Source organism: Ciconia boyciana, chromosome 1, assembly GCF_034638445.1.
Source record: "Ciconia boyciana chromosome 1, ASM3463844v1, whole genome shotgun sequence".
In the NCBI taxonomy this organism is placed as follows: Eukaryota; Metazoa; Chordata; class Aves; order Ciconiiformes; family Ciconiidae; genus Ciconia; species Ciconia boyciana.
In genome coordinates this window covers 90,006,272-90,033,766 of record NC_132934.1, presented here as the reverse complement: position 1 = coordinate 90,033,766, position 27,495 = coordinate 90,006,272, and the positions used below count along the sequence as shown (strand labels likewise).

Below are 27,495 nucleotides of genomic sequence, written 5' to 3'. Positions count from 1 at the left end.
CCTGGGAAAAACCCCACACACTGCCGGCTCCTGCCCCAGGGCAAGTCCTGCCCCAGCAGAGCAACACCACCGGGACACACAGAGCTTCAGGCTGCCGCTCTGGCACCTAAAGCTTCTCTCCTCTTTTTCAAATGTTGTCTCCTTGGGACAGTCCTCTGGCTTGAGTGACAGACACCACCACCACCAAGGACTTTCCTTGATTAGTTTAGTTAAATTAGTTATTTAGGTTAGCTTAACATTCACTTAAAACTGAGAACTCGCAACTGGAAGTGAAATCTATGAATACGTAATTCTCAACCAGAACTAGCAGGGAAATGCTGATATCAATGGAAAGGCATGGCTCCTCCGTTGCCAGGACTGCAAGACACAGTTTATTGCAGCATAAGGCAAGCATTTCAAGAAATTATTCTGGGATGAATTTACCCTTGGAGCCCTAAAAAACCCATTCTGTTTTGCAGTACTGTACACAGAATTTCTGGACCTTATTTGCACTTGCCTCCACCTACCATTCATCGCTCAGTTCCCCTCTGTTCCATCTTCCTGGTCCAACTCTCTACTTTCTTTTCCCCCCCATCTCCCCCAGGAACCAAACAAGGATCAAAAATGGATACTCGAAGAGCACTGAATCCCCCAATGAAGAGAAATAGCAAACAAGCACAACTGGATATGATAGAAGAGGAAAACACAGTCTAAATGGGAAAGAAACTTGAGATTTGTAAGGCTAGGAATGAATTTTTCTAAGTAGAGACAGACAGTTTGTCTCTCTAACTGCTAGAAAAAATTGACAGGTTTTGGGACTCACAGGCCCATCCTCAGATACCCAACAGGGATGAAGCAGAAGCTGCATTATACCCAAGTTTTATATTTGGGTCATATAAAACTTGACAAAGTAGAAACTTAGATACGTCCTTGGGCATAGGATACACTGATTTCTCCCATGACTGCACTAGTTAAGCCACAGTGGCCCACATGGTGCCCCACGGTCAACTCTACTCATCACCTTTTAAGGAGGGAAGTCCCCTTGAGGTCAACCCTAAGGCAAAGCTCGTCAGAATTTTTTTAATGTGCTCATTAGGGTCCATAGAAATGTTTCATGTCCTTGTACCTATGCCACAGTTCAAACTGCACCCAGAGACAGCGGGAGCACAGAAGCTCACCTCCCCTTTGCTGCTTTGGGTGTTAGTAAATTAACCTGCTACTGCTTGAAGAGCATTGTGTCCCAGCAGCAGCGTGCCACATAGGATGTGCATCACCTCCTTGCAGTCTGCCAGGTGCTATCAGCCCCTGGTTTTAAGGCATAGATACAAGTCTGCTCAAAAGACAACCATGCCACCTGTTGGTGTTCCTGCTGTCCCTAGCTTTTGCTGCAGTCCTGCTCCTGAAAGCCAGTCCTCACAACTCTGCCTGTGGAGCTCCATATGAAGTTGGCTCTTGGGCACCAACAAAGGTTCTTTCAACTCACATGACTGTTTTCACACTGTAATCTATTAGACAGTGTTCCCAACAGTTGCACAGCCAATGATAAAGTGAGGACGGTGTAACTTTTCAACCAGCACAGCTAGATCCAAGACAGGGTGTTTGCAAACAACTGAAAGCTAGCCTGTGCACGTCAGCACAACACAAAGCTGCCTTGACAACTGTGGTTTGAGTTTGATGCCCAAAATCCATAAAATCAGGTCTACACCAGCACTCAAGCTCTGATCTCATTTATTCTGGGATAAATAAGGAACAACATCTCCTGCAGGCACTGCTTCCATAGGTTGAAGCTACTATAAAGAAAAGGAGAGTCAGGACCAAGGAATCAATTGGGATATGTCTTGTGAGCACAAGTACTTAGCAGCAGCTTCTACTCACTGCGCATTTCTGTTATATTAGCAACAATTGGGTCTCAACATGAGCGTGAACTGGGACTCGGGGGTGGCAGAGGGCAGGCTTGCTTCCTGGAATACAGTCAGCATTTCCTGGACTCAAGTCGTACATGAGCCAGAAGTAACTGCATCTCGAGTGAGCTTCTGCTCTTTGCTATTGAAAACTGCCTAGTTTTGTATTCACTGCAAGATAAGACTGGACACAAAAATTTCACAGAAAAAAATGTTTATTCTTCTTTAGTTATTTGGAGAGAGGGACATGGGGATCGGCACTGCAAATGCTGTCACCAAAACTAGCAGGAAGTCAGGTCAATTTATTCTCCCAAATGTCTGGCTTCACATCCTTATGGGGGAAAAAAAAATATCTACCCACAATAAAAACCAAAGACACACCACCACCAATAAAAAAAAGCCCTAAGCTTCACTCTTGCTTTGAAAACTGCAAAGTCTATACTTCTGCCAGTGGGTAGAAGCTTCTCACGCACAGCAGACACTGTGCAAAGCGAGTGGGTGAAAGCAGGTAGTGAGACACTGTAGAGCCTGTAGTTCTTGGTCTTATGTCAGCCTCCCATATAAGTGGGGTTTATACTTCTGATAAAGCTCCAAAACGCCATGAATTATGCCGAAGTCTTCCGGCAACTGTGGTTAGTTAACCACAACTGCTTACTATTTTTGAAGGCTGTTGCTGTTTGCTTTGGAAACAAAGTCAATTATATCAGGTGTCAAGGGATTTTCAAAACCACACCCTATGTGAGACTTTTGCATGCTGTTTAGTATTAAATTGCACAGGATGAATGCAGTGTATTAGATGAACTGGTATAGTTTCTGGGAGCAATTTCAGCCAGCTCCTCCAAACAATCATTTTTTTGACCATTATTTCTCATATTAATAACAGAAAGCAAGCCTTTGTCCAAGCAGGAAAACAAGCTACCGGTTTACCCTTACCACAATACACATGACAAAGGACATCTTTGTGTGAAAACTTGTTAAAAAGTTACTAAGAAGTAGACAGCATCATCCTGATAAACCTGTTGAAGGTGCAATGGAGAAGGACACTTGGCTCAGGAGCTGCAACTTAAATACACATATATAAATAAATCACTTTGGGTTAAAGATTATTTTGGGGATCAGTTACTGACTTCTAAGGTTAAATAAAAAGTGTAGGTATATATTACAAAAAGATATGGCAAAGTTTTTTACATCTTAAGTTTTTTTTAATAAATTATGAGCAAGTATGTACAGACAGCAGTAGAGGTAAGATGGTCTAGCTCTAACAAAAGGTCCTGTTGAACACTCCTGCAGCGCAGCTGCAAAGAGCAGAAGAAATTCTGTGAGTCGAAGTAGACACCTAAATGGTACGTGTAGCAATAAGGAAAGATATCAAGTTTTCTGTAGGGTCTGTACTTCCTACAACAGGACAAGGCACGGGCATAAGTTACCTGTGATCCTCCTCATACTGTTAGTAACTGCTAGTTAGGTTTCGCTACCAGAGAAAGCACACAGGAGTAGCTTAAATGTCCTACAGAACTATCTAATGTAAAATCTTTGTCAACAGGCTGGCCAACGAAAGCTCTGAAGTAGGAATGATGGGAAGAGAGATCACAACCCACAGTGAAGTAGTAGCGGACAGGGGTCCAAAGGGCACAGGGTGACAGGAACAAGATAGACCTCAGAAGCAAAAAAACCAACCAAACAAAAATAATCAGCAGAAGGAGGCATGAAGGTGCATGCACAAATACATGCAGCATGGAAAGCAAGCAGGAAGAATTATAGTTCTCCATGAGTTCACAGAACTACAGCATTGTTGGAATAACCGAGACATGGTGAGCCAGCTTGCATGACTGGAGCACTGCAGTGCATGCATAGAAGTTCTACAGGAAAGTCATAGAGGGAGGAGGAAAAGAGAGGCTGCCCTCCCTGTGAAAGAGTGGCTTGAATGTATGGAGCTCTGATACAGAGCAGGTGACAGGCTGGCTGAGAGCTTTGTAGGTCAGGATCCCAGGAAAGGCCAGTATGGATGATGACATCGTTGGAGCATGCTACGGACCACCAGATCAGGATAAGGAAGGAGGTAAAGGCTTCTCTAAACAGCTCGAGGAAGCCTCTGACTCACAGCCTCTGGCACATATGAGGGAACTTCTGACATCTGCTGGAAAGGCAACACAGCAATTCAAGCAGTCAAGAAGAATTCTGGGCAGTGTCAGGGACAACCTCTTCACCCAGGCTACCAGATGCACCAGCAAGGGCTGATGTGCAGCTGTATCTGCTGTGCACTAACAGGGAAGGACTGGGTGGGGATGTGGTCACGAATGGCTGCCTTGGCTGTAGTGACCAAGAAACAGCTCCAGATCCTGAGAGGAGTGAGGAAGGTAAGCATCAGAGTACAGGCCCTGTGCTTTCAGAGAGCAAATTTTCACTTATTCAGGAAGATGGTAGGCAGGATCTCATGAGAGACAGTTCTGAAGAGCAAGGGAGCTCAAGAGAACCATCAGGCCTTTAAGGAGGACTTTCTCCAAGCATGAGCACAGACCATCCCCATAGTCAGGAAAACAGGCAGGCAAATCAGAAGATCAGCTTGGCCAAGCAGGGAGCTCCTGACAGGGCTCCAGTGCAAAAATTGCTTATACTAGATGTGGAGGCAGGGACAGGCTACAGTGGAGGAATTTAGGAACACTGCCTGGACAGGTAAGGATGGTGTCAGGAAAGCCAAGGCTCAGCTATATTTAGACTTGCAAAGGACATCAAGGGCAACAAGAGCTGCATCTGCTGCTACATTAACTGTAGAGGAATAAAGGAGGAAAATATGGGCCCATTCCTGAATTGGGGGGGTGATTTAAGGATATCAGACAGAGAAGGCTTAGTTACTTGCTCTGTTCCTTGCCTCAGTTCTCAATAACAAGGCTCTATGCTTAGTCAAAGGACTCAAGAAAAACTACCAGAAGTCAGGGATTACTTGAGAAAACTTGATCCACACCACTGCATGGGACTTGATCAGATGTATTCAAGGGTGCTATGAGAGCTGGATGATGTCACTGTGAGTGCTATCACCTTTAAAAGGTCATGGAGATTGGGGAAATCCCTGACAACTAGAAAAAGGTGCACTCACTTTTGAAAAGTACCAAAAGGTCAACCTGAGGATCTACAGGCTGGTCAGCCTCACTTTCATCCCTGGGAGAATCATGGAGCTGGTCCTCTTGGGACACATTTCTGGGCTCATAAAAGAGAAAGTAGTTGGGAACAGTCAGCATACATTTAACTGAGGATAAATCATGCCTAACCAACCCAACTGCCTTCTATAATGAAGAAATAACTAGATTTATGGATGAGGGGAAAGTAGTATTTTTATACCTTGTCTTTAGCAAGGCTTTGACACCATCTCCCACGATATTTCTGTATCCAGGTTAGAACATTATGGCTTGAACAGGTGAACTAGATGGACTGCTGGATGGATAAGGAATTGGCTGGATGGCCACATCCAAAGAATTACAGTCAATGGCTCCATATCCAAGTGGAAACTAGTAATGAGTGGTGTCCCTCAAGGGTCTGCACTGGGACCAATACTATTTAATATTTTAATCAATGACATAGATAGTAGAATTGAGTGCACCCTCAGCAGGTTTGCAGATGACACCAAGTGCATCTTGGTGTGATCAGTGGTGCAACTGATATACTTGAGGGAAAGGATGCCATCCAGAGGTACCTTGACAGGCTTCAAAAGTGAGCCCACATGCCCCTTAAAGTTCAACAAGGCCAAGCCCTGCACCTGGTTCACGGCAATTCCCAGTATCAATACAGGGTAGGAGATGAATTGTTTGAGAGTAGCCCTGTGGAAAAAGACTTGGATATACTAGTGGACAAAAAATTAGATATGAGCTGGCAATGTGTGCTTGCAACCAAGAAAGGCAATTGTATCCTTGGCATCATCAAAAGGAGGGTGGCTAGCAGGTCAGGGGAAGTGATTCTCTGCCTTCACTCCGCTCTTGCGAGACTCCACCTGGAGTACTGTCCTCAGCACAAGAAAGACAAGGAACTTAGCTCTTACATTTTGTGTTAGTAGAGCACTGTTTGTTAAAACTGGATACAAAACAATATAAAAGATTTTGTCCATGATTCGGCCTATTTATCTTCATGCAGTGACAATAAAAAAGGAGGCTGTCCCTTCTCAGGAAAGAAAAAATAGGCACTGTAAACAGCTCAGCTAGTCTTCAAAGCACTTCTTTATGGATGACTTCAGTGCTGGTGGAAAACCTCCAAGAGAAAAGATAGCAGATCCTTCACTGTTGAATTCTACTGCTTCTCTTCCATTGTTGTTTGGTCCACAAAGCAATTATTTGCTTATGATTTAAGATCTGAAGCAAAAGAAAAAAAAAAGCACACAGGTAAGTTATTATGTCTTCTCTTCTAGAAATTGAACTAGTTATACTAGTGCAGGCTTTAAATACTAATAAAGTGTGAAGATGAATTAAGACATTGTCACATGATCCAAAACAATCCAATTACAGCAGCTACGTGACCCATGGTATCCGATAGCCACTAGCCGTTTTACCCAAATTATCTGTTTATGGTTAGACACGTTCCTCTGCAACTGGAGCAGGTTAAGAACATTTATCACTTACTGCCATCCGCCTGCTAAGCGGCTGGTAACCTGTGAGGGTGTTCTGACTCCATGACTTGGGATCGTATAACTAGGCACTTAAGACACCACTTCTGTGCAAAGGTTCAGGTCTATAACCTTAGTATCAGCTGTGCACCACACATGCATGTGATGCTGCTGCTATTTCTTCCACACGGTAATGCCAGGTGCTTTTGGAGTTTTCTCTTTTGAGGACTGCAAATAGAGCTCTTATTTGACAAGCAAGGAAACTGAAAGCAAAGGGAAGTAACAGCGCAGGACGTTAGAATCCAGCAAGTTCAAGACTACGTGCCCAACCTAACTCACTGCATGCAACATGCATCAACCTCTAACCAGGCTGATTTCCAGTAAAGCATACACAAGGCCCACTTACATCAGTGTTTCCGTCTTGGTGCACACAGAGCAACAGTATAAGGGGAACCAACTGGATGCGCCAAGGCACTGTGTCGTTCAGTCTTTGCTCCTATTTTGATAGCACTACCCCTCCTTTCCACTAGTCTCTAGCTCAGCATCACTCCAATCTAGGATAAGATGCCAGAAGACAGTCTAGGAGAACAGCATGTGGTGACACATGGTACTCATCTCTGTAGACAATGAGAAAAATAAAGATGTCCCTAGTCTGGTTCTCACAAGGTTCCTGGATAGGCCTGAAGTATTCTTACGATTTGTATCCTTAAAATCCAAGCAGGTTTACTGCTTTACCTATGGCTGACTTATGCCAGCTTGATGACAAGACTAAAGAATGTGATCATGAAGCCAGGCTGGGAGGGGCTGCTGTTTGGTTGTCTCTATGCAGTGAGAGGGCCTGAATATGAAATTGGTGCTCTCCTCTCATTTTATACCTGTGGTGATAAGCATCAGGTTTCACACTCCCCACAGAACATGCAAAATGTTCTGTCCACACACAGGCTGCAAACAGCACCAAAGAAAGCACAGCTACATCTGATGTCTTGACACGAGATAACAGTGTAACTATTTCAAGACGCTAAACCTTTAAGCATGAGGTAGGACCACAGTTTAGCCAAGTAAGCGGCCCTTGCAAAGCAGCACGTTACGTAAGCCAGGAATAATATGCTGGCTGACTTCATTTGGTCTTCAGTATTACCCCTTGGCAACTAACAGGATCTGACTCAGTTATTACAAGATACCACAGCTTCCTCTCCAGCTATACAGCCCTGTTTCAAGTCAGTTTCCTTGTTTCATGACAGTTTCATTGGCACTTTCGTCTGCATCACAATCCTCTTTCTTATACTCAGTCTTAACTCCCTCCCAGGCTTCCACTCATCCATGTTTTCTCACATTTAGAGATTTTTTTTTTCGTCTTTTCAACATTGTCTTCAGCAAACATCTGAATGTGATTGCTTGGATGGTAATTCAACAGAAGAATCAAACCGGGCGGAACAGAAAACTCTGCAGCAGTAAGGTGCCACTAGCTTCCACATTCCTGTGTATTTTGAGAATCTTTAAATGGATTATCTGCATCAGTGGTCTCCAAAGTGGGGTGTGCGCAATGCAACCCATTGCAGTGCAGGAAGAAAATATTTTTGCACCACTAATAAAATTAAAAAATTAAAATACTGTTTACTTCATCCTTATCTCATCCTTTAATTTCTATTTTTGCGCATGTTTTATAATGTACATAATACTTGAATACGGTAGCACATGTATATAATTTATAAATAAATATACATAAATTGGGTGTGTATGTTCAAAATATTTTACTGATGGGGTGCGCAATCAAATAAGTTTGGAGACCACTGATCTACAACACAAAAAGCAGAAACCAGTATGAAATGCCCATAGTTACACCACTTAACTAAGGGCTATATGACAGACAAACCAACATTTTTCCTTCTCATTTGAAAGGAAAATTGTTTTCAGTCAATCTGCAAACTTCATTTCTTACCAAACAAAAATGCTTTGATACACACTGGCTTATAGTACACATTTTCTAAAAGCTTTTTAAATTTTCTTTTTAAACATTTAAGTCAGATAAAAAATTTCAAAACAAGAAGTTTCTGGTGACTCAGTTAATAAATTTGGAAACAAAACCTTTCATAGAGTACCTCAAGTTGGAAGGGACCCATAAGGATCATCAAGTCCAACTCCCTGCTCCTCTCAGGATTACCTAAAACTAAACCATGTGACTAAGAGAGTCGTCCAGACAGGCTTGATGCCATGACCACTTCCCTGGGGAGCCTGTTCCAGTGACCAACCACCCTCTCAGTGAAGAACCTTTTCCTAATGTCCAGTCTGAACTTCCCCTGATGCAGCTTCATTCCATTTCCTCGTGTCCTGTCACTGGTCACCAGAGAGGAGATCAGCACATCCCCCTCCACTGCTCCCCTTGAGGAAGCTGTACACTGCGATGACATCACCCCTTCTATTTCACAAAGAGCAAACAATTTTTTCCATCCATTCCTTTCTTCCCTCACCCAGTTTATTTGCTATAGCTGACCTAATTTCACATCCCTCCAAAACTTTGTTTCTTCACAGATGTTTTATTTGTCAAGTACTTTTTAACTAGCTACGTTCTATGTAGAACAGCCAGCACTGTCAAAAGGCTTCAGCTCTGGGAAACCAGCTCATGCCCTCTACCACCAGGCTCATCCTCAGTTAAACTACAGCTGTTCTACAGCATGCTCAAAGCCCAGCAAAGCTTTACGGTGTGAGAAAGTAACAGCTTCATGCAATACATATTTCAGACACACATCTCGGCCTGTCCTGCTATCACTGCAACAGCACCCCCCGTCCCCCAGCCCCTTTCCCTGTCTCCTGCCCTTCCTTCTCCCTTTGAATCCACTGCTGACCAGCATCCCACTGCCTCCAGTATGTCAGCCCAGTGCTTATCAAAGCCCTTTTATGATCAGATTTAACCTACTAGTCCAGCAGAAGACCACTTGGATTTTTCTGCTGGGTCAGTTTCCTGCTGCATGAGGCAGTTAAACTAGCTCAGAGAAGGGTGTGATAAACATTAGAGCTGGTCCAAAGAGCACAACCTCCACTTTTAGTGATAGTAAGTGGCCAGATTGGCTCAAGCCATCCTACAAATTATAGTCTATGTGGAACAATTTTCATCCATCCACAGGAAAGACAGAGCTCCCTAGAGTCAGAGTGAAGCATGCTTGGACTACGGTACATTACACCAAGTCTCTCAAACCCAGATAAGTTGATTGCCCTCATTAGATGGATTCAAAGTTCAGCAACGGTTCTCAGTATCATCTTAATCTGTGTAAGCTTTGCAGACACGCCAGCAATGAGGAAGTTTTATTACATATTTACCTACTATTTTACTTCTGAAAATCTTACACAACTCCAGTAAAATTCTTTGTAAGCAGGTCATGCATTTCAACTATATCCCTTGGGAACTGAGAAACTCACCATTATTGACAGCAGCCGATTTCACTTCTCCATGCTGCCATTGAATCTGCTAGGTTGGGGAAATTACTTCTACCTCCACCACCTGGCCGTCACAAAGACCAAAGACTTTGAGATATAGTACTATGCTACAGCTTCAACTGTTCTGCCTGGAACCTTCCTGTTTCACAGATAGGAACTTGATCTTTTTGTGTTCTTTGCCAGATTTAGATGTCCAGTAAGACTTTTCACCATAAACTAAAGGTCGATGATCTCAGCTCCAAACCTATGATCTTTAATACTTCTTTGGAATCACAGTGTGAAACTAGTTAGTAACAAGAGTGAAACCAGTTAGCATTCCACAGGCTTTCTCTACTCTAGAAAAATTCTACAGAAACAGTATTCTGGTCTGGGTGGATGATAAACCAATGTAAGCCCTTGCCTGTGCAGTTTATTAAAGGATAGCCCTCATATCCTTCTGTTATCAGATTTGGGACAGGACTAATCTGAGTTTTTATATTCTCCCTGTTGATATACTCCAAGAAGCAGCTGCATGACCGCACAGATGCTCTGATCTGCACACATATGATAGAAAACAGATTGAGAGGGAATAACATCTTTGGAGATACGTAAATGGAGGCCTGTTATGCCTCCATAGTAAATGCAGCATACAGAACTGATGACTGAGTAAAGGTTCTAACTAATTAATGGAATATGAAACAATTGTTGAGAAACATTGCGTCTTTGCAGCCTGAATTTCACTAATATCCATAAGATGCAGTATTGATCAACTATTCTCCCATACAGAGTAATAACCAGTTTTCTCATTCCATGTGTCAGTACTCAGGCCCACTGATCTGTTTATTTAAAAGAGCTTTCCCACCATGTCCATGTAGCTTTAAAAAACAACAACAAACCGCAAGAAAAACACAAATTAAGTAAACTCTGCATTCTTTGTGACCAAAGAAAACATTGCTGCACACCTAAGCAATAAAAAAAAAACCCCTTCACTGTTCCACAATATCTCTCGACTTTGATATGATGTTCAACAGCATTCAAAATTAACAAGGTAGAATTGCAGTTGAGAAATCTACTGACACAAAAACATACTGCCTTACTGACACCTCAGCCACTATAAGCCTTTATCACTTGTTAAGGCATAGAATAAAGTAAAAGTGCAAGCATGAGCAAGAGGTGCGTTAGTAATAAATGTTACGAACATTTAATCCTACAGTTTTAAACTGGCTAAATTGGCCAGTCTTCTAAATACTTCCATCACAAACATATGATTACCTAGCACACATCACACACGCGTGTGCCTACCATACACGCGCCCCTTCCCTCCTAATAATTCTCACTCTGTTTTCTACTTGAGTGAAAAGGGGTCAGGGTCACACACAGCCTGACCCAGCACTGCCACTGCCACTCCCAGCCTCTGTGACAGTCTGCACACTCTCCCAAGACACAGGGAGCTTCACCCTCACATACCTTCTTTACTGCAGCTGGGAGAGTGGCTCAGGTGCTCCCCATTTCCACCTTCTGCATCCTCAGTCACTTCTGCAAGGAAAAGAGGCAATACTCAGACAATCCTGGAGCTCACAACACTCCCCTTCCCCAGCCCAGATGGATCATGAGTAATCTGACTGAGAGCTGGGCCATTTGTTTGGCATCAATAATAGCCCTGACCAACATCCCCTGCCCCCATGGGTCCATCATACAACACTTCCCCTCTCTCCTCCATACCCAACTTCACACTGTCCTCATGCTCCCTTCCAGACCCTGCAAAGGCCAAGCACAGAAGGCACTCAGTGCCCATCGTGCTATCCATAACTTCACATCAAGAAGCGTTAGGGAAAAGTCACAATGAACAAAGACCGCTCCATAGTATGGGCACTTACCTCCCTCATTTACACCATGGTCATCTGCATGCTTGGCCAGCAAGCTGCTGTTCCCCTTCTTAAAGATGTCTGAAGAGAGATCAGAAGATGACTACAGTCCCCTGCCTTGCTCAGCTTCAAGGCACTGGCCATTGCATAAGAGTGAGTTACTAGCTACAATTCAACATGTTGCCATCAGGTAACACCAGAAAGCTAACACCTTTCCCCCAAGACAGCTCCCCACCACAGAACAGGCACTCACCTCCCTCAGTTACACCATGGTCAACTGCACACTTGGATGTCAGGGTGCTGTTCTGCTTGGTAGAAAGCTCTGAAAAGAGATCACAGGACAGCTACATCCCACTGCTTAACTTCACAGTGGTATCAGTCATTAGAGATAACTCACCAGCTACAATTCATAAGAATTGTAATAATCATTCAGGTTTGCTTAGGGGGGGAATCCAGGAGGTCTCTAACCCAACCCCCTCCTCAATGAAAGGTCAACATTCATTTCCAGACAGGTTGCTCAGGAATTTCTCCAGTCAGGTCTTAAAAACCCTCCAAGGGTAGAGGCTCCAAGGCTCCATGATGACTCCATGCAGCCTTTCCTAGTGATTAGTCATGCTCAGAAGGCAGAAATCTTTTTCTTATACCCACACAATCTCCCCTGCTTCAATGTAGGACCCTCACCTTGATATCCCGCTACACACCTCAGTAAACAGCCTGGCTTGGTCTTCTTAATATCCTCATAGATATTGGCAGCTGCTGTTATACACCCCAAAAGCCTGCTCTTCTCTGTGCTTGAACAAGCCCAGTTTCTTCAGTGTCTCCACAGATGAATTCTGCCCCAGCCCCTGACCATGCTGGTGGCACTCTGCTGAACTTGCTCAAATTTATCAGCACTTTTCCAGCACTGGGTGGGCCACAAACTAGATGTAATACTCTACGTGTCATCTAACAAGTGCCAAGTAACAGAAAATAACCGCTTCCTTCAATGTACTGGCTTAAGCACTCCTTAAAACAGCCTAGGATGCTATCAGCTGCCTTTGCTGCCAGGGAGCACTGTTGACTCTTAGTGTACTGTCCATAAGGACTCCCAGGTACTTTTCAGCAGAGCTGCTCCCCTGCCAGTCAGTCCCCATTCTGCACCAGTGCAAGCTGTTGGTCCATCCAGGGGCAGGACCCTGCATTGCCCCTGCAGAATTTCAGGAGGTTCACGCAGGCCTCTTCCCCTCCAGCTCCCTCTGAATGACAATCCTGCCCTCATACCGATTGACTGCACTCCACATTTTGCTGTCATCTATAAACTCAATGACACTGTTTTCTCTCCCTTGTCCAGGTCACCAAAAAAACAGACCTTTGCAGCACACCACTTGCCACCAGCATCCATGTGGAGTACAACCCATTAACCACTACCTGCAGGCCTGACAATCTAGCAAGTTTTCTACCCATGTAGATAGACATTCATCCAGACTAGGACATCCCAACTTAGGACTCTGACGATGCTGTGGGATATTGCATAAAAAGCTTTGCTAAAGTCAAGGTATATGACACCCATTGTTCTCCCCTCACCCACAGGTCTAGTAATTTCATCCAAAAGCTTGTTAAGTTGGCCAACTGTGATTTACACTTGCTAGAACCATCCTGCTTACTCCCAGTCACCATCTTTCTCCTGTGAACTGTTGTGGTTTAGCCCCAGTCGGGGCTAACATCACTAATCACTGCAGAGCACAGCAAACTGCAAAAACCAGCACCGATCTTTAACATGTACAGCAAAAAAATGAGCATGGTGCAGATCAGGTAAAACAATATCGAGAACAGATGAATCAATATCGTGGCCCACAACTATTAACAGATCTAAATTCCTTAATAACAGATTAACCAGAGTGTATTATCTCAAACCATTTGTGCCTCACGTTAGGTGCCAAAAAGGACTGTTGTGGTTTAGCCCCAGTCACCAATTAAGCACCACACAGCCGCTTGCTCACCCTCGCCCCCAGGTGGGATGGGGGAGAGAATCAAAAAAGCAAAAGTAAGAAAACTCGTGGGTTGAGATAAGAACAGTTTAATAACTGGAACACAAAAAAAATAATAATAGTAAATTGTAACGAGAAGGAAAACAACGAGAGAGAGAGAGAGAGAGAGAGGGGAACAAAACCCAGGAAAAAAAAACAAGCGATACAACTGCTCACCACCCACCGACTGACACCCAGCCATTCCCCAAGCAGTGATCGCTGCCCCCGGCCAACTTCCCCCAGTTTATATACTGAGCATGACGTCATACGGTATGGAATAGCCCTTTGGTCAGTTTGGATCAACTACCTTGGCTGTGCGCCCTCCCAGTTTCTTGTGCGCCCGGCAGAGTATGGGAAGCTGAAGTCCTTTACTAGTGTGAACATTAGTTAGCAACAACTAGAACAGCAGTGTGTTATCAATATTATTCTCATACTAAAATCCAAGACACAGCACTATACCAGCTACTAGGAAGAAAATAAACTCTATCCCAGCCAAAACCAGGACAGCATCCACCCCTTATTCTATACCATCTACGTCATGCCCAGGTTCTACCCTTTCTAATACATTCCAATTAATCACCACCACTTTTCCTTCTTTTGATATATACACACAGATATCATTCCCTTGGTCTATGGGCCATCCCTAAAATATCCGTTGAGTTCATTTAGTCCATGACTTTGGGCTTTATCTGTCATAACAGTCCTTCAGGACAGGAGAGATGGTGTGTGGTGTTGGACTGTTGCATGTTGGAGCCAGTTCTGGTTCCATCACTGCTGCACTTTGCTCAGTTCCGTCAAAGTTCATTCTTCATTAATCTGGGTGATTCTCACTGAAATACTGTTGCTATGGCATATAGCAACCATAAAAGTGATTACATATAGTATTATATAGCAATTAACATCATACCATTTAGTTCATTGGCTATTCTCACCCAAAATCAAATCCCCTTGAGGTACACAATGGACTTCTCCATCCTTTTGCATTACCCACCAAGTACACCCAGGTCCTTGAGCAAAAGCAATCCCACGAATGGGCTTGCCTTTGCCCGAGGCAGGAGTAACCTGGACTGTCTTCCCCAGCATGATTTTTATGTGCACTACAGGGACTTTATCTCTTTCGACAGTCTGTAAAAGTTTTGATTGGGCAGGACCAGCTCAATTGACAGATCCCCTAATGTTGACTAACCAGGTGGCTTTTGCTAAATGTGCATCCCAGTGTTTGAATGTCCCTCCACCCATTGCTCTCCATGTAGTCCTTAACAGTCCATTGTATCATTGTTCAATTTTCCTGGAGGCTGATGCATGATAGGGGATGTGATCTACCCACTCAATGCCATGCTCTTTGGCCCAGGTGTCTATGAGGTTGTTTCAAAAATGAGTCCCGTTGTCCGACTCAATTCTGTCTGGAGTTCCATGTCGCCATAAGACTTGCTTTTCAAGGGCCAGGATAGTGTTCCAGGCCAACAGCATGGGGCACAGGATATGTTTCCAGCCATCCGGTGGTTGCTTCCACCATTGTAAGCACATAGCGCTTGCCTTGATGGGTTTGTGGGAGTGTGATATAATCAATCTGCCAGGCCTCCCAATATTTGTATTTCAGCCATTGCCCTCCATACCACAGATGCTTTAACCGCTTGGCTTGTTTAATTGCAGTGCATGTTTCACATTCATGGATAACCTGTGCAACAGCACTCATGGTCAAGTCCACCCCTCAGTCACAAGCCCACGTATATGTTGCATCTCTTCCTTGATGGCCTGAGGTGTCATGGGCCCACCGAGCTATAAAAAATTCACCCTTATGTTGCCAGTCCAGACCCACCTGAGCCACGTCAGTCTTAGCAGCCTGATCCACCTGTTGGTTGTTTTGATGTTCTTCAGTGGTCTGACTCTTGGGTACGTGAGCATCTACGTGATGTACTTTTACAACCAGGTTCTCTACCTAGGCAGCAATATTTTGCCACAATGTGGCAGCCCAGATGGGTTTGCCTCTGCACTGCCAATTGTTCTGCTTCCATTGCTGTAACCACCCCCACAAGGCATTGGCCACCATCCATGAATCAGTATAGAGACAGAGCACTGGCCACTTTTCTCATTCAGCAATGTCTAAAGCCAACTGGATGGCCTTTACTTCTCCAAATTGGCTTGATTTACCATCTCCTTCAGCAGTTTCTACAACTTGTTGTATAGGACTCCATACAGCAGCTTTCCATCTCCGATGCTTTCCCACAATACGGCAGGACCCATCAGTGAACAGTGCATATTGCTTCTCATTTTCTGGTAGTTTGTTGTACAGTGGGGCCTCCTCAGCACGCGTCACCTCCTCCTCTAGTGATATTCCAAAATCTTTGCCTTCTGGCCAGTCCATAATTACTTCAAAGATCCCTGGGCGATTGGGGTTTCCTATTCGAGCCCACTGTGTGATCAGTGCAACCCACTTACTCCACGTAGCATCAGTTGCATGATGTGTAGAGGGGATCCTCCCTTTGAACATCCAGCCCAGCACCGGCAGCCGGGGTGCCAGGAGGAGCTGTGCTTCAGTACCAACCACTTCTGAAGCAGCTCGAACCCCTTCATATGCTGCCAATATCTCTTTTTCAGTTGGAGTATAGCAGGCCTCGGATTCTCTGTATCCCCGACTCCAAAACCCTAGGGGTCGACCTCAAGCCTCCCCTGGTGCTTTCTGCCAGAGGCTCCAGGTAGGGCCATTCTCCCCAGCTGTGGTGTAGAGCACATTTTTACATCTTCCCCTGCCCAGACTGACCCAAGGGCTACTGCATGAACTATCTCCCGTTTAATTTGTTCAAAGGCTTGTCATTGCTCAGGGCCCCATTTAAAATCGTTCTTCTTCCAGGTCACTTGATGGAGAGGGCTTACGATCAGACTGTAATTTGGAATATGCATTCTCCAAAAACCCACAATGCCTAAGAAAGCTTGTGTTTCCTTTCTGCTAGTTGGTGGAGACATGGCTGTTATTTTGTTAATCACATCCATTGGGATCCGACAACGTCCATCTTGCCATTTTATTCCTAAAAACTGGATCTCCTGTGCAGGTCCCTTGACCTTACTTTGTTTTAAGGCAAAACCGGCTTTCAGAAGGATTTGGACTATTTTCTTCCCTTTCTCAAAAGCTTCTTCTGCTGTATTGCCCCACACAATAATGTCATCAATGTATTGCAGATGTTCTGGAGCTTCACCCTGTTCCAGTGCTGTCTGGATCAGTCCATGGCAAATGGTAGGGCTGTGGTTCCACCCCTCAGGCAGTCGATTCCAGGTGTACTGAACGCCCCTCCAAGTGAAAGCAAACTGTGGCCTGCACTCGGCTGCCAAAGGGATTGAGAAAAACGCATTAGCGATATCAATTGTAGCATACCACTTGGCTGCCTTTGACTCCAGTTCGTACTGAAGTTCCAGCATGTCTGGCACAGCAGCACTCAGCGGTGGCATGACTTCATTCAGGCCACAATAGTCTACTGTCAGTCTCCACTCTCCATTAGACTTTCTCACTGGCCATATAGGACTGTTAAAAGGTGAACGAGTCTTACTGATCACTCCTTGGCTCTCCAGTCGACGAATCAGCTTATGGATGGGAATCAGGGAGTCTCGGTTGGTGCGATATGGCCTCTGGTGCACCATTGTGGTAGCAATTGGCACCTGTTGTTCTTCAACCCTCATCAACCCCACAACAGAAGGGTCCTCTGAGACCAGGCAAGGTAGACAGCTGTTTAATTTCCTCTGTCTCCAAGGCAGCTATACCAAAAGCCCACCAGTACCCTTTTGGGTCCTTGAAATATCCTCTCCTGAGGTAGTCTGTGCCAAGGACGCACGGAGCCTCTGGGCCAGTCCCAATGGGGTGCTTTTGCCACTCATTCCCAGTTAGGCTCACTTCGGCCTCCAATGCAGTTAGCTGTTGGGATCCTCCTGTCACTCCAGAAATACAGATGGGTTCTGCCCCTATATAGCTTGATGGCATTAGGGTGCACTGTGCACCGGTGTCTGCTAGAGCATTATACTCCTGTGGGTTTGATGTGCCAGGCCATTGAATCCACACAGTCCAGTAAACCCGGTTGTCCCTTTCCTCCACCTGGCTGGAGGCAGGACCCCTCTAGTCCTGGTCATAGTATTCATTACCCACTTCTTGTACATACGCATCGGGAGCTCCTTCATTAAAATCAGGAGTAAGATGAGCCCTTTTACTCTGTCTGGGGAACTGTCCACTGGAAACCAGAACAGCAGTTTTCCTGGAAGAACCCCCTTTGGTGATCGTTTTTCCTTGCAACTCACGTACCCGTGCCTCTAGGGTCGAAGGAGGTTTTCCATCCCACTTTCTCATGTCCTCTCCGTGGTCACGCAGGTAAAACCATAGGGTGCCCCGTGGTGCGCCCTCTATATCCTCTCTCTTGAGAGAGGAACGCTGACTCCTAATAGCCGAGATCTGGTCCATACAGGTGGAAAGTAGGACCTAACCTCTTCAGGTCACTGGACCTTCCAGGACAGTTTCTCCACAGCCGAGACAAGGGAGGAAAAGATACTTTCTTCATATTCCCGGAGCTGGCTAGCCACTTCATCCACTGTAGGACCCTCTCCATCTTTCCAGTTCACTATTGCCAATGAGTTGGCACACAACAATGGTGCGCTCCATACCAACTTCCACCACATGGGTCGTGTGCACTGGACTTCATCTGGATCTTTGGGTAACCGCTCGTCGTCTAGGTCACCATAAATCACCTCCAGCACAGCTAATTCCCTCAGGTACTGGATACCTTTCTCCATGGTGGTCCATTTCCCAGGGCGATATATAACATCTTCCTTGAAGGGGTATCTTTCCTTCATAGCTGACAGGAGTTGCCTCCAGAGGCTGAGGACTTGTGCCCCTTTTCCAATCGCTTTGTCAATGCCTCCCTCACTAGAAAGGGATGCCAGCTGTTTGGCTTCCTTACCCTCTAATTCCAGGCTACTGGCCCTGTTATCCCAGCATCGGAGCAGCCAGGAGACAGCATGCTCACCTGGACAATGGCTGAAATCTTTTTGCATATCTCACAGCTCGCTCAGGGATAGGGATCAGATAGTTTCCGTCTCATCCACAAGTTCTTCCTCTCCTTGTGATGGCCCTGCTTTTTCATCTTCCCTTTCTAAATGAGCAACTTTCACTTCCAAGATTTCTTCTTGTGTATAGGGGCGACTGATACTGACACGGGTTGGTTCCCTGGTTGAACCACAGTGCCTGTTGTGGCAGGGGGGCTGGAGTAGCCACGGTGCCTGTCGCGGGAGCGGGGGGATGGGGGGGGGGGGGAGGTGGGGCTGGAGTAGCCACGGTGCCTGTCTTTTTGTCACCAGATCCTTGAGGGTTCCGAATAGTGTTGAACAGGGCTCAGTAGGCATGGGCCAGCCCATGAGCACAGTACATTGCAGTGATTTGTATCTCCTTAGAATTGTCAGACAACACACTTTTTCCAAATACTCTACTAATTGTTCAGGATGCTGTACTTGCTCAGGGGTGAAGTTCCAAAACACTGGGGGTGCCCGCTGTCCTAGGCACTTGCCCATGCTATCCCACACACCCTGCCACTCATAACTATCCGGCCTTGGGGCAGATCTCTGGATGATATTCTTAAATTGCTTACTAACCTTAGACAAAACCAAAACAGTATTCCCAAACAATACCAATAGACATATCTTAACTACCCAAGGATTTTCAAGATACCGAAAAGTTATTGTAACAAAGGAGGAAACATTGTAGAAGAAGGTAGCGAAGGTGCCATTTTGTATTTCCTCCATAAAAAACCTCTCAGAGGAAGAGGTATAATTGCTGATTGTCTCTATGAGGTGGTACCCATCGTACAGTAATGGTTTCAGTACAAAACTTGGATACCAAAGTAAACTCAAGGTCACTGTTTTAATAACAAATCTCCCAGGCAAAACATCACTAATCACTGCAGAGCACAGCAAACTGCAAAAACCAACACCGATCTTTAACACGTACAGCAAAAAAATGAGCGTGCTGCAGATCAGGTAAACCAATATCGAGAACAGATGAATCAATATTCTGACCCGCAACTATTAACAGATCTAAATTCCTTAATACACTCTGGTTAATCTGTTATTATCTCAAACCCTTCATGCCCCACGTTAGGTGCCAAAAAGGACTGTTGTGGTTTAGCCCCAGTCACCAATTAAGCACCACACAGCCGCTCGCTCACCCTCCCCTTCCAGGTGGGATGGGGGAGAGAATCAAAAAAGCAAAAGTAAGAAAACTCGTGGGTTGAGATAAGAACAGTTTAATAACTGGAACACACACACACACACAAAAATAAATTGTAATGAGAAGGAAAACAACAAGAGAGAGAGAGAGGAACAAAACCCAAGAAAAAACAAGCGATACAACTGCTCACCACCCACCGACTGACACCCAGCCATTCCCCGAGCAGTGATCGCTGCCCCCAGCCAACTTCCCCCAGTTTATATACTGAGCATGACATCATATGGTATGGAATAGCCCTTTGGTCAGTTTGGATCAACTACCTTGGCTGTGCGCCCTCCCAGTTTCTTGTGCGCCTGGCAGAGTATGGGAAGCTCAAGTCCTTGACTAGTGTGAACATTAGTTAGCAACAACTAGAACAGCAGTGTGTTATCAATATTATTCTCATACTAAAATCCAAGACACAGCACTATACCAGCTACTAGGAAGAAAATTAACTCTATCCCAGCCGAAACCAGGACAGACCAGAAACATTTGCAGTTTTCAGTCCACCTCACTGCCTGCTCACTTAGCCTATGCTTCATGAGCATCACATATCACTAAATCAATCCCCTGTTCAGCAACAGGCCCACATTTTCCTCATGTATTCTTTTACAGATAACCTAGCAGCAGAAGCTGCTCTCATTGCCCTGGTCATCCCATAGTGGTTTCAAGCATCCCTGAGCCTTGGCTTTCCTGACACCATCCTTACCTGTCCAGGCAGTGTTCCTAAATTCCTCCACTGTAGCCTGTCCCTGCCTCCACATCTAGTATAAGCAATTTTTGCACTGGAGCCCTGTCAGGAGCTCCCTGCTTGGCCAAGCTGATCTTCTGATTTGCCTGCCTGTTTTCCTGACTATGGGGATGGTCTGTGCTCATGCTTGGAGAAAGTCCTCCTTAAAGGCCTGATGGTTCTCTTGAGCTCCCTTGCTCTTCAGAACTGTCTCTCATGAGATCCTGCCTACCATCTTCCTGAATAAGTGAAAATTTGCTCTCTGAAAGCACAGGGCCTGTACTCTGATGCTTACCTTCCTCACTCCTCTCAGGATCTGGAGCTGTTTCTTGGTCACTACAGCCAAGGCAGCCATTCGTGACCACATCCCCACCCAGTCCTTCCCTGTTAGTGCACAGCAGATATAGCTGCACATCAGCCCTTGCTGGTGAAGGGTTAGGGTTAACATGGTAGGTTCACACGGTAGCCTGTGTGAAGAAGTTGTCCCTGATGCCGCCCAGAAATCTTCCTGACTGCTTGAATTGCTGTGTTGCCTTCCCAGCAGATGTCAGGGAGGTTAAAGACAGGCAGACATGGAGTACTGCCTTCCACCAGAGACAATGATGGACAGCCTGACTCCATTTCACAGAGTAGCAATCTCTCCAAACCCAGACAGAAGCTGGCAAAGCTTCGTCTTGGTCACATCAACTCTTGCTCCTCACTTAAGTGCTTCATGTGCACACACTGGGGGATTGGAGGCCCCCTTGCAGAGATGTCCCAACAGGCAGCACTAACCAGAAGACCAGAAGCCAGCACTTCAGCAGGGACTGCCATTTGACCAGTATTCTCATCTCAGTCTGACTGGGATTTTTTTTTTTTTTTTTTTAAAATCCCACTGATCTCCAGAACACACCTCCTTCAAGCCCGTATGCTCTGCTGGGGTTATTTCCAAGGGTGATAAAAACACAAGACTCACTCTGCCCTAGCAGAACATAAAACAGCTGCTCTTGACTACGGCCTGAAAGCTGGTTAACTCTGCTCCTGAAACTCCTGCACAGAGGACAAGTATTCAGCATTCATGGCAGAATCCCCCTCAACACCACCATTGAAAAGCATTACACAGAAGTCGCTCTGAGCCTTCAACCCTAAGGGATCCTGGCCAGTTTGCCCACTGGGTCATTAGCACTGACTGCTCCATAGAACGGGCACTTACCTTCCTGATTTACACCACTGTTAACTGTCTGGTTGTCTTTCAGGGCACTATCCTCCTTGTTCAATTCTTTGTCTGAAAAGAGATCAGAGAAGAGATACTGTCAATCAGGAGTACACTCCATTGCTTCTTCCCCACACCAGCATAGGTCATTGCTCTGTGCTGTCCAGAGCTCAGCAGCACACCTTCTCCTTTGCAATTGTTATGTACTGCTGTGCTACCAGCAGAAGCCCTATTTAGAATTGCTTTGTACATGCATTTCAGAGACCATCATAGCCTTGCCTGCTGTTTATCATCTGTACAGCAGTGATTTCATGCTACCTAGGTGCTGCAGGGTGTACTGCACAAAGGTGCATTGACTTCCCTTCCTGATGTTCCCACTCACTCTATACTGCAACAAAATATTGTATTTTGTTCCTCTAGTGTCCAAACAGACAACCTTTATCTATGGACCTGATTCTCTTTTGCCTGAACTGTATGTTTCCCTCCTTTCTTCCATAAGACAGGCATAAAATAAACCTGCTTCTCCTACATCCATCTCCATGTATGTGGAAATAGTTACACAAGTGATAAGACAATCCCACAGGGCACCACGCTTTCACCATCAGCTACACAACCCCTGTTTCTTCAGATGAGGAAAGCTGTTCTATGCCCATTACAATTCATGCAGGAAGAATAAGTGGCAAAACCCAGGGGCTTCTGGGTTTTCTTTTCCTTATTGTCATCATTAGTGATTTTTCCCTTAATCAGGAAAAAATTCTGCCTTTTCCAACCTCGTTATTTTCAGCTGCTTGTGGAAAATGGTCAAGAGTTAGTGAGTGAATTAATTATCAGTGCAACAGCCTGGGGAAAAAAAAATCCAAAACATTTTTTTGCTGACTTGAACGACAATGTTCATATTTCACTATCCCTCTGAAGTAAAAAGAACTTGTAGAAAAAAATACAGGTCCCAGAATTTCCTTGAAATTTACACTGGCTGTACTAAGAAAACAAAACTGGGGCTTTGCTTATCTGCCTGATGATTGCAGTCAAAAGACTTTCCTAGAGCATAAAGCAAGTGGAAGATACTGCATCCAGAAATGGTGCTTCTCTAAGGAAAGAAGCCTGCTGTATCTCTCAAATTAGCATTTTGCAAGCTTGTAAGCATCCCATCTCTAAATCAGTGTGTTGAGGCTAGATCTATTTGCCATCAATTCAAACAAAGCTTTGAAGTCACAGCACTTTATTATCTTAGGTCCTGCTTGAGGGTTTCTTTCCAGCAGACAGCAAAGATCACCTACCCATGATGACATGCTATAAAAATATCCTTGCACTCTTTTGCATGCAAATAAAAGGTAACATTAGATAAAAGGGTAATTCGCTTATTTACTATAAAAAGGGGTTCCCTCATACATGCTTAGTTCTTCTTTCCACAGATGGTGAAGTGATTTGCAAACACAGCATGCAGCATCACTCTCATCATATCAAGAAGGAAGAAGCCCCAAGAACATATTTGCTCAGTGCTGTTTAACAAACACAAGGATCCAGTCTTTTTGATTTCTCATCTAGTGATCTACCCATCAACATATACTGTTCCTAAGGCAACAGGTCTTTCTAGACCAACAGGGTAATCTCTACACTAAGAACATGCTAATATGTTTTGGACTGCAAAAGGCCATGTGCAAAATTAATTCCCCCCTTCATGTTCCCCTGTTTTAGGGCACCATCTCACTTGTTACCTGCTTCAGGCTTTTCATTCTTATGGTCAACAGCCTGTGAAAATGTAGCTGCAAGCAAACAGAAATCCTTTTTAGAAATGTGTATGGAGGTAGCACAATAGTCTACAAAATATGCAACTGAGCCTTAAAGTGAGTTTCATTATAACACTTTTAGCAGATACTCCTGAGAACTAGTATGTTATGCCACTTTATTGAAGGACTTACAATGAATTTCAACTTCTCTCCAGCAACCACTTAAGGTCCCAGACCATAACCAACATTATCTATACTTATGCCTACAGCTTTAAAAAATCTTTCTGAAGTGGGTTTACTTAAGGCGATAAAGATGCACAGATTTGCCATAAAAAGCCAGAGACAACTGAGAAGAGAATCCACATCATCTTTTTTTACTTCATCTATGTGTTGCACTAACACTGTGACTTTAAACCCTTTCTCTTTGCAGACCTTAAAGAATCTCCAATAGAAACATGGGCCATTCTAAAGTAAATTTAAGTCCAGTACCAAAAGGTTTTTTGGGGTTTTTTTTTTTTCTCTTCCCATCCTCCTTTTTTCACCTTCAAATCCATCCATAGTCTGGAGACTTCAGTGATCTCTGAACCATGGGCTAGAACCACAGCTTTAACAAATGTATGAAAATATCAGAAGAAAAATGAAGTTCTTTATCCAAAATCCTGCTAAAAAGCTCATAAGACTTTGATATGCTGGGGCAGGGGGGTAAGAAAGGGAGGAAAAAACCCCAAACAAACCCAACAACAACAAAACCCAAAACCCTGCTTTCATAGTGCTGCCTCCCTACCTGTGGCATCTTTTCCACGCCCATCACCAAGGACCTCATCATGTTTTTTTAACCTCTAAACCCATAAAAACATTAAGAAACTTCAGAAATTAAAGAAAACTTAAGAAATTAAATTAAACATACAGAAAATCTCTGCAAAGGTGACACAGTAGTTTGCAATCCAAGAAACATCCTGCTTCAGCCTTGTGCTAACTCCAGCAACTTGTGTAAGATACCAGACCGAGTACCCCACATGAAACCACGGTTGATTCAATACCAGAACACTCGAGCAGGGCACTGAGCTCGTATCTGATGGCAGGAGCTTTGGCCATTCCCGATTCAAACAGTATTTGGTATGATGATCTCCACCAACAAAATATTTTAAGAGTCTTCCCCTGCTCTCCCTAATCTGATTGACTGCCTGATTTAGTTTGGTTCATAAGAACAGACCACAGTGGTCCTGGCAACAAGATGCGTACATGTTAAAGCTGGAACGCGTTAGCTTCATTCACCTCTGTGAAAGGAGCATGGACTAAAGGAGCTGTCCCCTTCCCTAGCTGCTCACCGTATAGAGTGATTCCCACACCCCGACACACAGACCCACAAGCCAATGAACCAAGCAATCTTGCTGCAAATTAAAGAAGTAAAAAAAAAAAAACAAAAAAAACAAACCCCAAAACAAACACCAAGCAGCAGGATTAGAATGGACAGCAGAAGTACAAGTGGAGATCTGGAGAGGAAGACAGGAATGCAGACAACCGTGAGAATCTGTACTGCCTACAGAAGGGCATCACAAAGAAATCATGGGTGGGCAGCAGACTGTTAACTAATGGAAAGAGGTGAGGAGTTCCTCAACTGACTGTCTCCTTCCCTCATCTTGACTGTTACAAGGAGAAGACAGGCCTGCAAAATGGAGTAAGAGTGAATCAAAAGGTGCTGCTAACATATTTTTTTCCTGAAACAACTGAAAGGGGTTAGAGAAAGGAAAGGAGACAATTGCAACTTGACCCGCAGGATGTAAGCATGCATCAGAGTCATGCACCAGAAGCAAGGACCAGAGTTCTGCACACCAGACTAGCAACGTGCCTGTCTTCACCAGTCTTGGATGGATTTTCAAGGTACGACCAAGGTAAACTAACAGCAAATTCCTGCCAGTCTGATGTGATAATACCTTCAATGGTCATCATTAAATCTACTGCTACATGCACAGCATCAACCCTCACCCACTGGAACCACCAGCTTTCCAAGTCAAATTCAATGCACAGAGAAAAAGGCTAGCTGCCCAATTTCCAAGATGGGCCAACAAGAAATTGCCATGGGGGACACTGGGAATGAGCAATGTATTACATTCATTACCAGCCCTAAGTAAATTATATGAATACTGGGTTTAGAAAAATAATCAACCAAATTTCTGAAAGAAGTTTATATAAATGGGACAGGCAGGTAAGATTAAGAGAGATGGAAGAAATATTAACCTCATTTCAGCATGTAAACCAGCCCTAACCAAACAGGTAAAGAATAAGTTCTCCAACAGACAGATTGCCCTATAGCGTGAGCTTTTCCAGCCCTCATACGGAGGCCAGCCTCTATTCTCCATTGTCAGCAGTGGACTTCACCTCCGAAGAGAGCTGCTGACCAGGCAAGTCTCAGGCCATTCCCTATCAGTAATTCTGCCAGCCCCACTAACACATCCACTAAGTGCAGGTCCCTATGATTATCCAATATCGGACCTCAACAGAGACTTTGAGGCCGCGTGTGCACACACTGAAAATCAACTCAAAAGCTTACACACTGCAAAAAAGGAAAGAGCAGCTCAGACTCCTTGCACCAGCCAATAGCAGATGTTTAAAAACATCTACACCCCAATACAGGTTTCTTACCTCTGTCTGAGTTAGGCTGTTCTTGGCTGTCCACAGAGTCAAGTAGATGATGTTCTCCTATGACAAAATGTATCTATTTTAGAAAGTATATATTAATGACCTGGAAAAAATAACTATACTCTGTAAAACTAAGGCCTGAAAAAAAACTTACTCCTTTACCTCTCTAATGAAAGACTATTCTGCCACAGAGAAAAAAATTTACAAGCCTAGACTGAATTAAAGCAATAGTCTGATTTCCACACATTTGTGACACTCTAGCTCTCTTACCTGAGCAATGCACTGAACTGTCCTTCTGAGCAGCTCTTCCACATTTAGTTTTACCTGCACCAAAACAAACAGAATACCTGGAGAAATTACTCAGAAATAAAGTTTTGTGCTTTGGAAACTAGCTGACAGCCTCTATCCATTCCCCACCCCCCCAACCCAAATAAAAAAAAAAATTCACTGAGGACATGCAACTGAATACTTGACTTGGGGAAAGAAGAAACAGTGGAATATTGTTTTGAGGCAAAGACAATCAGTGAGAGATCAACAAAACGGGCCTCCTGCAAGAAGTCAGAACACATCTAACCAAATCTAAAGTAGAGTTTAGCAGTTCGTGACTCTGAGTCATCTTCTTAAATCAGCAAATCACATCTTCTGTTTGATTATATCTATGCTGTGCTTATCCTACTGAAGTATAACAAGTTTCTTTTCTAGCATGGTCAAACCTTCGCTGTTTCAAGGGAAGTAGTTGAATTGTTTCGAGTCTAGCGGATGGCCAGGTATGAGCAACATTCTTCATGTGTTGATACAAAGCATAGTGTTGTTCAACATCACCAACATGGACAAGGGCACAGAAGGCACCCTAAGAAATTTTGCAGATGACATCAAACCAGGGAGAGTAGGGGATATGCTGGAGAGCAGGGCTGCCACTCAGAGAGACTTCAACAACCTGGAAGAATGTGCTGGCAGAAAAGACATGATGTTCAAAGGCAAATGTAAAGTCCTGCACCTCTTGAAATCACCCCACAGAGCAGTACAAGCTGAGCTCTGCCTGGCTAGAAAACAGCTCTGCAGAAAAGGACCTGGAAGCCCTGGTGGACAGTGAGTTGAACTTTAGTCAGAAACATGCCCTTGCAGTAGAAGCCTATCAGATACTGGGCTGCGTTAGCAGAAGTGTAGTCAGCCCATCAACAGAAACAATTCTTCCTCTCCATTCAGTATTTGTGACAC

General features: G+C 44.5%; 1 protein-coding gene across 4 annotated transcripts in view; it reads right to left on the bottom strand.

Moving 5' to 3' along the window:
- Positions 1–2,096: 2,096 nt before the first annotated feature.
- The window catches only part of CD58 (CD58 molecule), a 42,546-nt gene continuing 17,147 nt past the window's right edge, over positions 2,097–27,495 (bottom strand). For 2 of the 4 annotated variants that reach the window (XM_072881716.1, XM_072881741.1), the window contains exons 5-12: positions 26,548–26,601; positions 26,281–26,337; positions 23,626–23,673; positions 21,911–21,982; positions 11,998–12,066; positions 11,757–11,825; positions 11,347–11,415; positions 2,098–6,217 (exon numbers count right to left, since the gene is read on the bottom strand). In XM_072881716.1, coding sequence (XP_072737817.1) covers positions 6,204–6,217; positions 11,347–11,415; positions 11,757–11,825; positions 11,998–12,066; positions 21,911–21,982; positions 23,626–23,673; positions 26,281–26,337; positions 26,548–26,601 — 452 coding nt within the window. In that variant the 3' untranslated portion in view covers positions 2,098–6,203. Of the gene's footprint in view, positions 6,218–11,346; positions 11,416–11,756; positions 11,826–11,997; positions 12,067–21,910; positions 21,983–23,625; positions 23,674–26,280; positions 26,338–26,547; positions 26,602–27,495 lie in introns of all 4 variants that reach the window. The other 2 variants (XM_072881738.1, XM_072881727.1) reach the window with 2 other exon arrangements.